Raw genomic sequence first — 12484 nt, 5'->3', positions numbered from 1 at the left:
ATACTTCATCCCCATGTCACCTAGCTACTTCTTAACTGGTAAGAGACTAAATTCTGTAGGAAAAGAGAGGCCAGTTTGACTACATTGCAGAATAAGGAAAAAAGAGTAATTATCAAGCAAAGATAACTTTAGATATTAACAGTAATAGACATATCATTAAAAACTAAAGTTAAATACCAATGAGAAAAACTATTTTTCAAATTTTCACAATAATATATGCTAAAGATTAAAAGTTAAAGGGAAAAAATTTAGACAAGATGAAAATTATGGCAACATATTTGGAATTAGAGCTCACATAATGTTACTTTTGAGTAAGTTCATAGCAATTAGCAGGAAGTTTAACAATACCAAAGATAAATAAAAGCTACAGAATTCACAAATGGTATTTTTCAAATGGATCTTTATCACTCCAAAAGTTAAAGTAGAAGCACTGAAATACAGTTTCTCCCTATTTCCTTTCAAGTGTCAAAGGCCATTGTGCAAATAAAAGACAATGGTTGGGCAAAAATTTCAACAAGTTAAGAGAACAATTATATAGAGAAAAATACTCTTAGTACAAAAATAAAAAAAGTTTATTTCAGAAGTACAATCAGAGAATAAGATACTTTGATTATTATTTCTTTTTTAAGTAAGGTGAAAAAAGTGGGAATTTCAGCTTGCATTCTGAGCTCATAAGGCTTTTATTAGATAAAACTATAAAGCATTAAACTAAAGAACTCTTTTAAGACAGCATTTGAACAATGTCTGGCTTTTTTTCATTCTTCAGGCACTCTGGAAGGAAGAGGGAGAAGAGATGTTGGGAAATGTAGATGATGTAAAAACAAGAGATATCAGTAAAGAGTTAAGTCTTTTCTTCAACTCAGCTTTGAAATAAAATTCAGAAATCAAAAGGTCTCTAATAATTCATGAGTTCTGCTCAAAAATGAATCTTTATCCCTTTGACAATCGCACCACCTTCAATTGTTCCCTACATCAGTATATCATTCAGTTCAGTGACTCAATATTAAAGCTCTGCCTGCCTTATTCTGTGAACTAATGATATGAAACATGACTATTCACAACAATTGCTGAGAATCTATTCTGTTGTCTCAAAAATAAAGCTAAAGGAAAACCTAATAAAAAGTTTAGACAGATGAAACATACTCAAATTTTTTAAAACACACTATATTACATACAAATACATAAATCCATTTAATTAAAAAAATTAAAAATCTTATCTATACCTCTAGAAATTCATAACTTTCCCCCAGTTATTATCTACCCTCATTTAGCTTTCATTCTATTTTCTCTAATGGAAAAGCATGTTTTTGAGTTCCGAGGCAGCCCTAGAAAAGTTTTCATATTGGATTTGCTCTTAAAATTCAAGTCCATTGATTTTCTAGCTGGTAGAGTTAGTTGCCTCAAATGAAAGATGAGTCCTCTCCATACCCTAAATTTTACATTAGATACTGCAACATTATAACAATAATAAATTCTGACCAAAGAGGATACTTAAGTTTAACAGAGAATACAGAAATGATCATCATAAATATACATACTCAGTGATTGTGAATAGTCTTCCATCTGTTGGAGATTATTTATGTCCTGAGGAAAATATCCAGGTCTAATTTCATTTTCTTCTGGTAAAGCTGAAGAAGGGGAGGGAAGTTATTAAAATTGTATTGCTTTGTTCTCTCTTATTTGCTCCATGAAAATAAAAATAATTTTTAATTTCTATCTTAGATTTTGCAAGCTTTTTAACAGTTAAAAAAAAATGTCTGGAAGGGCATTTTTTAGTGTTGTTTTTTCTAAAACAAGTCTAGTATTACCTAGAGGAAAAGTTACTTAATGCTACATTAGATAAGTATACTTTTTAAAATTCCATCAATTTCAACTTAAATAATTCTTCTTCCAAATAATCAGCCCATCACTTTCCTATTAGACAAGCTCAATTATTTTAACTCAAATGAAAATATTTAAACCTTTGGATCAACATAATGGACTGGCTGAAGGTTTTGTTTCCAGAATATTTATTTCAACTTCTTACTCAAGATTTATCCAAACAATCAGAAGAGATTTATTGGTAAGGGCTAGGCACTTTAGTAGGCACTGGGAATATAAACACACAAAAAATGAAACAATCTCTGTTCACAAGAGGCTTATATTCTAAAGAGGAAAACAACATATACAAAATATATACATGATAAATATAAAATTAGTACATAAGTAATTAGGAAAGAAGATCATTCACTAGAAGTAAGGATATCAAAAAAGACTTCATACACAAATTGATAGTTAAAGGGAAAAAAAGGATTATATAAAATAGAATTGAGGAAGGAGTGAATTCCAGGAATGGAGAATGGCTAATATTAAGGCATGAAACAGAAGATCAAGTGTTGTGGTCAAGAGAGGCCAGTTTGGGTGCATCACAAAGTACAAGAGATGTAGTTATGTTCTTTGAGGCTTAAACAATAGGATGGGGACAGAATGTGAAAAGTTTTTTTTTAAACTATCTAGATGAGTTAATATTTTATCTTAGAAATGAAACATGAAAGTAGAAATAACAGGAAATCACTAGAATTGAATTAATAAAATAGTACATGGTCAGATCAATACTTTGGCAGTTGTGGAAGATAAATTAGAATGGGAGAGATTGAGGCTGAGAGATCAATTAGGAAGTCATTGCAATAGTTTAAAAATGGGCAATGAATGTGTAAATATAGAGAAGGGGATTTTATATTTTGGAGGTATAAATGGCAAGATACCTGATTAGATATATAGAGTGAGAGAATAATGAGAAATCAAGGATAGTTCCATTGTTAGGAACCTGGAAAACTAAAAGAATGATGGTGGCTTTGACAGCAATAAAAAAGTTTAGAAAAGAAGTATGGTTTGGGGGACAGTGTTTCACATATGAGTGTAAGATATCTCTAGGATTTCCAATTTGAAATGTTTAATAGGTAGTTGGTAATGCAGGATAGAAACTCAGAGGAAAGATTAGGGATAGAGAGATGAACCTGGAAATCATAGGTATAAAGAAGATCAGTAAACTCAAGGAAACTAATAAAATAACCAAGACAAAGTAAGAGAGGCAAAAAGAGGGCCCAGTACCTATGCCTTCGCACAACTTTGGAATATTTTATTCTTCAATAGAACTTTTACTAGTAAACCAAAAAAGTTAGTAAAAATTTAAAAGAATCCACAGTTACTAACAATAAGGTAATTCAATATTATGTATCTAGTAATTTGGCTACAGAAGAGGTTAAAACTAATGAATGAAAATAAGTTTCTGATTATTCGTAATGTTAATTGTCCATGCTTTCTCTGGCATAACTGAAAGTACACTTTCTGGTATCTAGAAGAATATTATTATATTCAATTTCTGAAAGAAAAAAAAACACCTAGAGAATAATAAAAGTTGCAAATTAGTAAAAATTTGGTTAGTGAAAAGTTTAAAGTTAATAAAAGTTAAATTGGAAGGGCCCAAAACTTGTCACCTAACCTAGCCCTTAAATGAAGTCTGAATTCTTTCTACAATATTCCTAGCAAGTAATTATCCAGCCTCTGTTTACATATCTTCCTTGGTGAGGAACTCAGTATCTTGTAAAATAACGTATTCCACTTTTGCAATGATCTAATTTTTAGGAAGTTTGTTCTTATATTTATCTGAAATCTGCTTCCTTACAACTTCCACCAACTGCTCCTTGTTCTGTTCTACAAAATCAAAAAGAACACATTTTTCTAAGTGAAAATATTTCAAATGTTTGAAAAACATAGTTGTATGCTTCCAAGGCTTTGTTTCTAGCCTAAACATCCTTTCAAATCATCTTACTATTATGGTTCATAAGTAGTTCACTTTGACACTTCTCCCTTGAAGTACCCCAATAGAAAATAAATACTTCAAAGTGCTACTTTATATATGAATCCATGTTTTACAGAAGTACAATATAGGAAACTAAAAATTTATGCTCAAGTAAACTGTACATTTTAGAATTATAAAGTCTTTATTTTCTCAATTTGATTCAAGTTTTAAATGAAATAAGCCAATAGATACTTAAATTTTAATATGTTGACAATTTTTTTTCTTTTCACTTTGACTTAATAGACTTTCTTGTATCTTCTTGTTGCTATACAGAAATGAATTCAAAGTTATTTCAAATCACATGTCCCTAAATTCAATCAAGAATTTAAGTACTGACTGTACTCGGCATTGTAAAAAGTACAAATTGAAGATTAAAAATGGTCTCTGTCCTCAGAATATGATAATCATGTACAATTAAACACCAAATCTGACTAAAATCAAATAGCTTAAGACTTAAAGGAAAAACTCTATGTGGACGAACTATATTTTAATTGTAGAACAAACTCTGCCTCACAGTTTGAGTTTGAGTCACATTTGTTAAATGTCTCAAAAAAAGAAAGAAAGAAAGAAAGAAAGAAAGAAAGAAAGAAAGAAAGAAAGAAAGAAAGAAAGAAAGAACCTATCCTTATAAATGTCAAGAAAGAAAGCATTCAAAGGAATAGCTATAAACAATTGTTCCAAATTCCTATTCCAATATGGCGCTAACTTATAAATCCAACCTTTAGATAGCAATTGTTGTCCAAAAACAGCAACAATTAAAGTTTTCAGTATCAAGAGTAACACACAAAAACACACAAGGGTACTTCATCAAGATCAGTATAAAGTCTATTTTTTTTTAAATGCATCAACAGTTAGCTTTAGGAAAATAAGAATTTTTTAAAGAATATATTGTATCAATTTTAGGTTACCAGTTTTGGGTCCACATACAAATGGCTTGGTTTGGAAAAATGTAGAATGATGATATGGAGAAGAATCATCTGAAGGAAGAATAAATAGGCCATCCATAATACCATCAATCTCAGCCTGCAAATCTGGATCCACATTAGGACGAAGCATAGAGAAGAACTCATATGCACCAATATCAAACAAATGTTGGACTGCTGATGGATGCTAAAATGAAAAGACAATCTTTTGAGAATATCCATAAAAAAACAACTACAATTTATGCAGGCAAAGATAAAACACTGGACATCATCCCCACCTCCTCCTCAAAGAAATCTTGGACTCCAGCCCAGGAATAACCTTGGGTTCTTCTGTTAAGCCATCACATTACTTCTCACTCATCAGCTCCATGACCTCTTTCAGACCTCCTACATCAACAGGAATTGCACTACTGCCTCACTCCTGGGATAATTTAATTCCCAGACTTCTCTTCTATGGACAATAATAGACTATTTGAAACCATTCTTCATTTTAACATACTTTCAACCCATGACTCCCTCCTCATCTAGTAATTCTGTATTCCCAGTTATTGTTGGAACCTGTTCTTGATCCCCCTCTGACTGCAACCCTATTCCCATTCCCCTTACTACAATCCTAATAATAGTCCACTCTAAAGCTTTCCACACCTTCCACTCTGCTCTCAGGAATACTTGTTTCTTAGGTAACAAATTAACTTTTATCTTAAAATGTTTCCTTTTTCATTCTCTCCATCTACTTGTCAGAAACCTGGCTCCCTCCTAATAACACAGCTTTCTTGGCCACATTTCCTAGCACTATTTACAATCTCCTATTTCAATAAATGCTTAATTTCATTCAAAGCACAGCAAGAGTTCATTTATTATAAAAGATTTATCTTTTTTACCCTCAAGTATCAACAAATTGCCCCTTCTGAAATTACTGTTTAATATTGCATATTTTTCTATGCATACTTCTATATCTTCTAGTAAAATGTAAGCTTCTTGCAATCATGGGCTGTTTTATTTTTCCCTTTAAATCTCCAACACAGAGCCTTGAAAATAGCAAATACTTAATATATTTAGTGAATTGAACTGAACTCTTATTCGACTGACTAATTTTCCCTTAATTTTCACTATTCAAAAATATATACCACTAGTAACAAAGGAAAACATATACTCTATTGTAAGCAGTATCACTTTTATATGTTTCTTCATCAAATAATTACTTCAAGGGGTAGAAACAGTTCTACCACTGATGCAAATCACAAGCCTCTATAACTCAGTGACTGCTCCTCATGGGTTGCTCTAGTCAAAATAGAAAAATCACCACTCAGTGGTCAACCTTCTACTGACATGCCTCTGCAAATTTATTTAAGCCAATCCTCCAAAAACTGAGATTTATCTACATAAGCAACTTATCCACATCCTACACTATCCCACGTCCAACTCTACACAAAAAAATCTTAAGTTTGTAAGAATTATATCATTTTTCATCTTTATAGCACCAACTGATTCTAATGACATCATACAACAAGGATACCCTTTTATTTTTTCATCTTTTGATGCTCAATTTAATTCAAAGCTTCATCATGACCCAGAAGCTACTTGGTTTTAGAATAATAGGCCAAAGGAACACAAGCACTAGAGCTTATGCCACTTTGAAACACTTCAAATATGCCTGGTGAGAATCCACATTTTATTCTATGTTGTGGTAGTTGGTCATGTCTGACTCTTCACCCCCATTTAGAGTTTTCTTGGCAAAGATAATGAAGTAGTTTGATATACCCTTCTCCAGCTTATTTTACAGATGAGGAAAATAAGGCAGAGTTAAGTAGCTTGCCCAGGGTCACATAGGTAGGATATGAAGCAGAATTTGAATGTGGGTCTTTGTAACTCTAGGTCCAATACTCTATTCACTTCACCATTAGCTGCCCTATTCTATCCTAAATTCTCAGAAATTCACTCTCAGGAGGGCTACAAATGATAATTTTTTCTCCAATTTTCTCCAAAATTTTCTCCAATAAAGTTCTCCAATTTTTTTGTCAATTCATCTACTAAGTCACTGAATGATTGTAATGTTCTCCACATAATTGGAGAACAGCAGCAAATATACTTGACTGGGCACTGCACTTGGGGTCAAGAAGCCTTCAATTCAAATCCTGCCTCAGGCCTGACTAGGCATATGACCCTGGATAAGTTGCTTATATTCTCTGGACATGTTTCTTCATCTGTAAAATAAGGGATTGGCCTCCATGATTTCCAAGGTCCCTTCTGACTCTGACTCCCCAAACCAAAGATAATATAAACAAAGATGAGTTGTTGGGACTTTAAAGACGCTGAATATTCTGAGCGCCAGTTTGCCATCTGGATGGCCCAGAGCCTCACAAGTTGTAAGGGGTTAAGGTCCTGCACTCTTTCTACACTGTACCAAAATCCCTGAAGAAAACGTCCCCAAAGCTCAAGGTATTATCTTGCATTGCATTTATAACACCCTACACACACGTGTGCTGCTGCTGAATTAAATTATTGGATGAAATTCTTTAATATTTCAGGGCTCTCTTACCTTAACCAAATTGCTGAGTAAGTTCAGAACCTCTTCTTTCATGGGAACAGTAGGAAAATTGAACCATTCCAGTAAATAAATAAAAAGAAGTTTCTCTTGTACGAGTTCAACACAAGAAATCAGATTGTGTTCCACCTTGCAGAGAATACTCTTGAGCGCCCTCTCCCTTATCTCTGCCAGTGGATGACCTGTCAAGAAATGACAATACAAACCTCATTCAGGAACCAAATACAGGCAATCCCCAAAAGCCTTAGTGCAGTTTTAGCATCGAGGTGCTAAGGCGGGTCAGTGCTCCAGATGGCACTGGGGGAGGGGCAGGAAGGAGGGAGGGGCGGGAGGCTGGCACAATTGGTCTTTTAGGAAGTCGATCACAAGTAACAGCTCGGTTTCTGAGGGCTGGGAACGGAGGTTTATGACAAAGCCGTTTCTGTGAGACTCAGGTGCGCCGGGGCCGGCGGGACTAGGGGACTCCGGCCTCGGGAAGGAAGGAAAGAAGAAAAGGGAAAGAAGGCAAGGTGGAGAGGGCCGAGAAGGGCCAGGACACGGCCAGAGAATGCCGGGGGAGCGACGGCAGGTTACCCAGTTTCCTGATCAGCCCCAACAAAGCCATTCCGTGCCCCCTGAAACTCGCAGTCACAGCTTCGGGCAGCTCAGCATTCAACCTCCGCGCCACACGGCGTGTCCGGCCACAATTGTTGTCCCCGCGGAAACCGCGCCGCCCCCGTGACGGAACGAGCTCGGAGAAAAGGAACGAGCACCGAAGACCCCAGGCAAGGCTCTGGAAGGACGCCTGACGTCGTTACAGAGAAGCGAACAATGTTGTACTGGGGAAGGAAGGATAAGAAAGTACAGGAGGAAGGAACCCCTTTCAGCCGCAATGCACTTCGGGAGTTGTAGGCTTTCTGGGAACACGTCTCTTTGCGTCCTAATTGGCCGAGAAACTAAGCAACATAGAGTTCAGGATTCGTCCCCTTCTCCAGGAGACTAGAAGTGTCTTGGGCGGAGCTTCACGGAAAAGCGGGCTCTTCGGCGGGGGTGGGAGATAGGGGCGGAGCTTGAAGTCCCGCCTGCTGTGGCTCCGCCCTTTGTTGCTCTCGCTGTTGAACTTGAGGGAGAAACAGAAGGCCCTTCCTGAGTTCGGCCAGAAGTCCAGCATGGAATGCACTTGTTTTTTAAAGTTTAGAGTAATACCAAGGTTAAGTATAGCTTTTGAATGCCATTGGCTACGTGAAACGATTAAAGGAGAACTCTCTTACCATAGAAAATTTAGAAGGAAACAAAACCTTAGCAGCAAAAAAAAAAAAAAAAAAAAAAAATTATATATATATATATATATATATATGTGCAAAATGTTAATGAAATCTTACCTAGAAAGAAAAAAATAAAGAAAAATACATAATGATTTGAATATGGCTAAAAAAAAAACTGCCACAGTATAAATACTATATCGTAAATGCTCAATACTGTACAAGATGAGTTAAGTAAAAAAAAAAAAATTCGAGGGGAGCACACGATAAATTATTACTAAGAATTCCTGTCAACTGTGATTGATAAAGAAATTGCAATGAAATACTTTAATTTCATTTGTTCCTTTCTAAGATGCTTAAACTAGTTAATATGTAATCATTAAAAAGTTTCCTCAAAACTTTATTCAGTTGTATAATGTGAAAGAAATGCTACTTAAAATAGGCAAAATGGTAAATGGTTACTGGTTAGAAGTATTAACACTTGAAGTGGAAGAGATCTTAGAGGAAACCAAATCCTTATTTTATATATGAAGAGCTTGAACCTAATATAGTAAAATACTTAAATACTTAATATACTAAATACTTAAATACTTAAAATACTTAAAGAACTAGTGTTCTCTTCACTATAGCATGAGTAGCTTTTGCTATTTAAATGCAGCCCAACCAATTCCAATAGACTTGTGATGGAAAGAACCATCTGCATCCAGAAAGGGGAATGTGGGGAATTGAATGTGGACCACAACATAGTACTTTCACCTTTTTTTGTTGTTGTTTGCTTGCTTTTTTTTTCTCATTTCTTTCCCTTTTTGATCTGATTTTTCATGTGCAGCATGATAAATGTGGAAATCATGTAGCATATGATTGACATATGTTGGATTACTTGCTGTCCAGGGAAGGGAAGAGGGGGAAAGGAGGGGGAAAAATTGGAACACAAACTTGTGCTCGAGTTAATGTTGAAAACTATCTTTGCATAGATAGTGAAAATAAAAAGCTTTTATTAAATACTGCCCAAACTCCCAAAGTCTCTAGAAATACCTTATGCACTTAGACAGAGTTTTTCACCAAGGCAAGAAAGGAAAGCCTAAACATAGAAAAAAAACATTTTGTAGAAAGACAGAAAGATAGAAAGCTCAATAATAAAATTTTGATAGAAGAAACAAAAGCAACTTCAATTTGGAATAAGAGAAGTGATCGCAAGAAACTAATATGTAAGCATAGGAAACTACTTGTTAAATTAAATTTTTTTTTTGCCAACATGGTAGAAATATATGTTAAATCCAATATGTACATACATATTTATACAAATATCTTGCTATACTAGAAAAATCAAACCAGAAAAAATAAATGAGAAAGAAAACAAAATGCAAGCAAACAACAACAAAAAGAGTGAAAATGCTATGCTGTGAAACACACTCAGTTCTCACACTCCTCTCTCTGGGTATAGATGGCTCTCTTCATCATAAGAACATTGGAACTGGTCTGAATCATCTCGTTAAAGAGAACCATGTCCATCAGAATTGATCATCATATAATTTTATTATTGCTATATATAAAGATCTGGTTCTACTCATTAAATTCGATTTTTAAAAGATATATACAGAAAATGATGAAAAGTCAAATAACTAAAAATTAATCAAAAAATAATTTGTAAGAATATTATCAGGAACATAAACGCTCAGAATAAGCTGAAGTTGACAGTGAATCCTAAGAACAAAGAATTTTTCTTACCAATATTAGAAGCAAGGACTGAAAAGAAAAACACTGCATGGATATAATGAAAACAAGTGACAGGAAAAGCAGAAGTCTATTCATACTTTGCTTCTATATATTTATAACAAAGAGACCACTCTTCAGATTAAGAGGAATGAAACAAAAATGGTTTCCAGGGAGTTGAAAGTCAAGATAAATGAGGACTAAGAGAACATCTAACTATCCCCAGTAAGTTTAAGTCATCAAATTCAAATAAAATTTTTAAACAGTAGATGTGCTTGCTGTGACACAGTGAATCACAATCTTTAAAAAGTCATGCATAGGGGCAGCTATGTGCCATAATGGTTAGAGCACCAGTCTTGAAGTCAAGAGGACCTGAGTTCAAATTCAACCTTAGACACTTAACACTTCCTAGCTGTATGACCCTGAGCAGTCACTAAGAGAAACAACCTCAACAAACTGGAAGTCTGATGAGTGCAATGTAGAATATTGCCTTTAAAACACACTTCCTACAAGATATTATAGAATCTATGTACAAAATAAGAACTGTTAAATATGTCTGATGTGTCATTTATTATGCTTAATTTTGAATTTATGAAATTAATTTATGAAGCTTAATTATGCTTATTTGTTACAATGGCAGGGCAAATTGAGGCAGGGGAAGGGATTATTGAGAAGTGACAGCAATGTAAAAATACTAATAAAGCATATATTTAAAAGAAGTGCAGAATAGGAAAGGAGTTATATGACTAAAAATAGGCAAGCTTTCTAAATTTCAGAAAGAAAAAATTGTAGATCCTCCAAAAAAAAAAAAAAAATAGGCCAAAAAGCTTGATTTTAACACACAGAAAATTGTTAGAATGTTCTATTAAGGAATGGTTTGAAAACATTTTTTTAAACTGAAGTAATGATCATTAAAAGTCAATGTGAGGGGGCAGCTAGATGGTGCAGAGGATAGAGCACCAGCCTTGAATTCAGGAGGACCCGAGTTCAAATGTGGTCTCAGACACTTAACACTTCCTAGCTGTGTGACAATGTGAGTCATCAAAAGTAGTTCATATCACATTAGCATAATTTTCTTTCTCTTTTTCAATTTTTAATTTTTTCCACTTAGTATGTTATTTTTTCCAATTATATGTGAAGATAGTTTTTGACATTCATTTTTACATGATTTTGAATACCAAATTTGTTCTCCTTTCTTTCCTTCCTTGTTCTTCCTTCTTTGGGGAAATGCTCCCATCTCCCCAAGACAGCAAGTAATCTGATGTAGTATACATATACATACACATTTACTTTCTTTACAAAGTTAGTGAGCTGACATCACAGAAATGTATAAACCCAACACATGGATTGCAACAAGATACCTGACAGTCATTCAAGATATTTCCAAGACAAAATGGAAAGATGTGATAATAGAATTAGATTAATAAGAGAATTAGAGTTAGAATAGAAGAGAATAATAGAGTTCAGTTGATGTGGAACAGTTTGAAAGACTAGATTGAGATATGACTATATAGATGTCACTATGGAAAAGTGTATCAAATGGAGTTCTATAGGCATTTAGGTGGTGTACTGTTCAGCATTTTTATCATTGATTTGAATGAAAGTGTAGCATTCCCTTTGGGCTACCTTCCTGAAGAGTAGCTACAACTTTTATAAATTCAAGCTTTATTTTTTTTTTTTATTCCCAGTACTATTACTATGGCTCACAAGCCTCCCTCCACCTGTATGCTTTCCAATAACCATCAGATAATAAGCCCCAAAAACTCTTAGCAAAAGTCATATAGTAAGATGGTATGATGAAAATGATAGATATAAATTATTCTGCCCCAGAAGCTTAGGACTATTACACCCATTAATATACATAGAGGAAAGAGTGGCTTCAAACAGAGCACAAAGGTATGTATATGGGAACATATGGATAACATTAGTCATTCCTTCAGGAGATCCCTAGCAAGAAGAGTAGATAGAGCTCTGGGCCTAGACTCAGGAAGATTTGAATTCAAATCCAATCTCAGACATTCCTCTAACTGTGTGACCCTGGAAAACTTACCTAATAGTTGTTTACCTCAGTTTCCTGAATAAAAGTATAAAATGAAGATAATAGCACCTACCTTACAAGATTGTTTTTAAAGATTTCTAACTAATGAGAGGAAGATTATCACAGTAGAGCTAATAGCTGTTTTATTTATTGGAACTATATCTGACAGCTGTTTGCCTGTCC

General features: G+C 34.3%; 1 protein-coding gene across 2 annotated transcripts in view; it reads right to left on the bottom strand.

The window, feature by feature from the left end:
* RTTN (rotatin) overlaps positions 1 to 8266 on the bottom strand; it is a 218527-nt gene extending 210261 nt beyond the window's left edge. For both annotated transcript variants that reach the window (XM_074274108.1, XM_074274115.1), the window contains exons 1-4: positions 7883 to 8266; positions 7304 to 7491; positions 4750 to 4951; positions 1539 to 1628 (exon numbers count right to left, since the gene is read on the bottom strand). In XM_074274108.1, the coding sequence (XP_074130209.1) occupies positions 1539 to 1628; positions 4750 to 4951; positions 7304 to 7491; positions 7883 to 7913 (511 nt within the window). In that variant the 5' untranslated portion in view covers positions 7914 to 8266. The remainder of the gene's footprint in view (positions 1 to 1538; positions 1629 to 4749; positions 4952 to 7303; positions 7492 to 7882) is intronic.
* Between the last annotated feature and the right edge of the window lie 4218 nt (positions 8267 to 12484).

This window comes from Sminthopsis crassicaudata, chromosome 1 (assembly GCF_048593235.1).
Source record: "Sminthopsis crassicaudata isolate SCR6 chromosome 1, ASM4859323v1, whole genome shotgun sequence".
NCBI classification, from domain to species: domain Eukaryota; kingdom Metazoa; phylum Chordata; class Mammalia; order Dasyuromorphia; family Dasyuridae; genus Sminthopsis; species Sminthopsis crassicaudata.
This window is presented reverse-complemented; position numbering and strand designations above follow the sequence as displayed.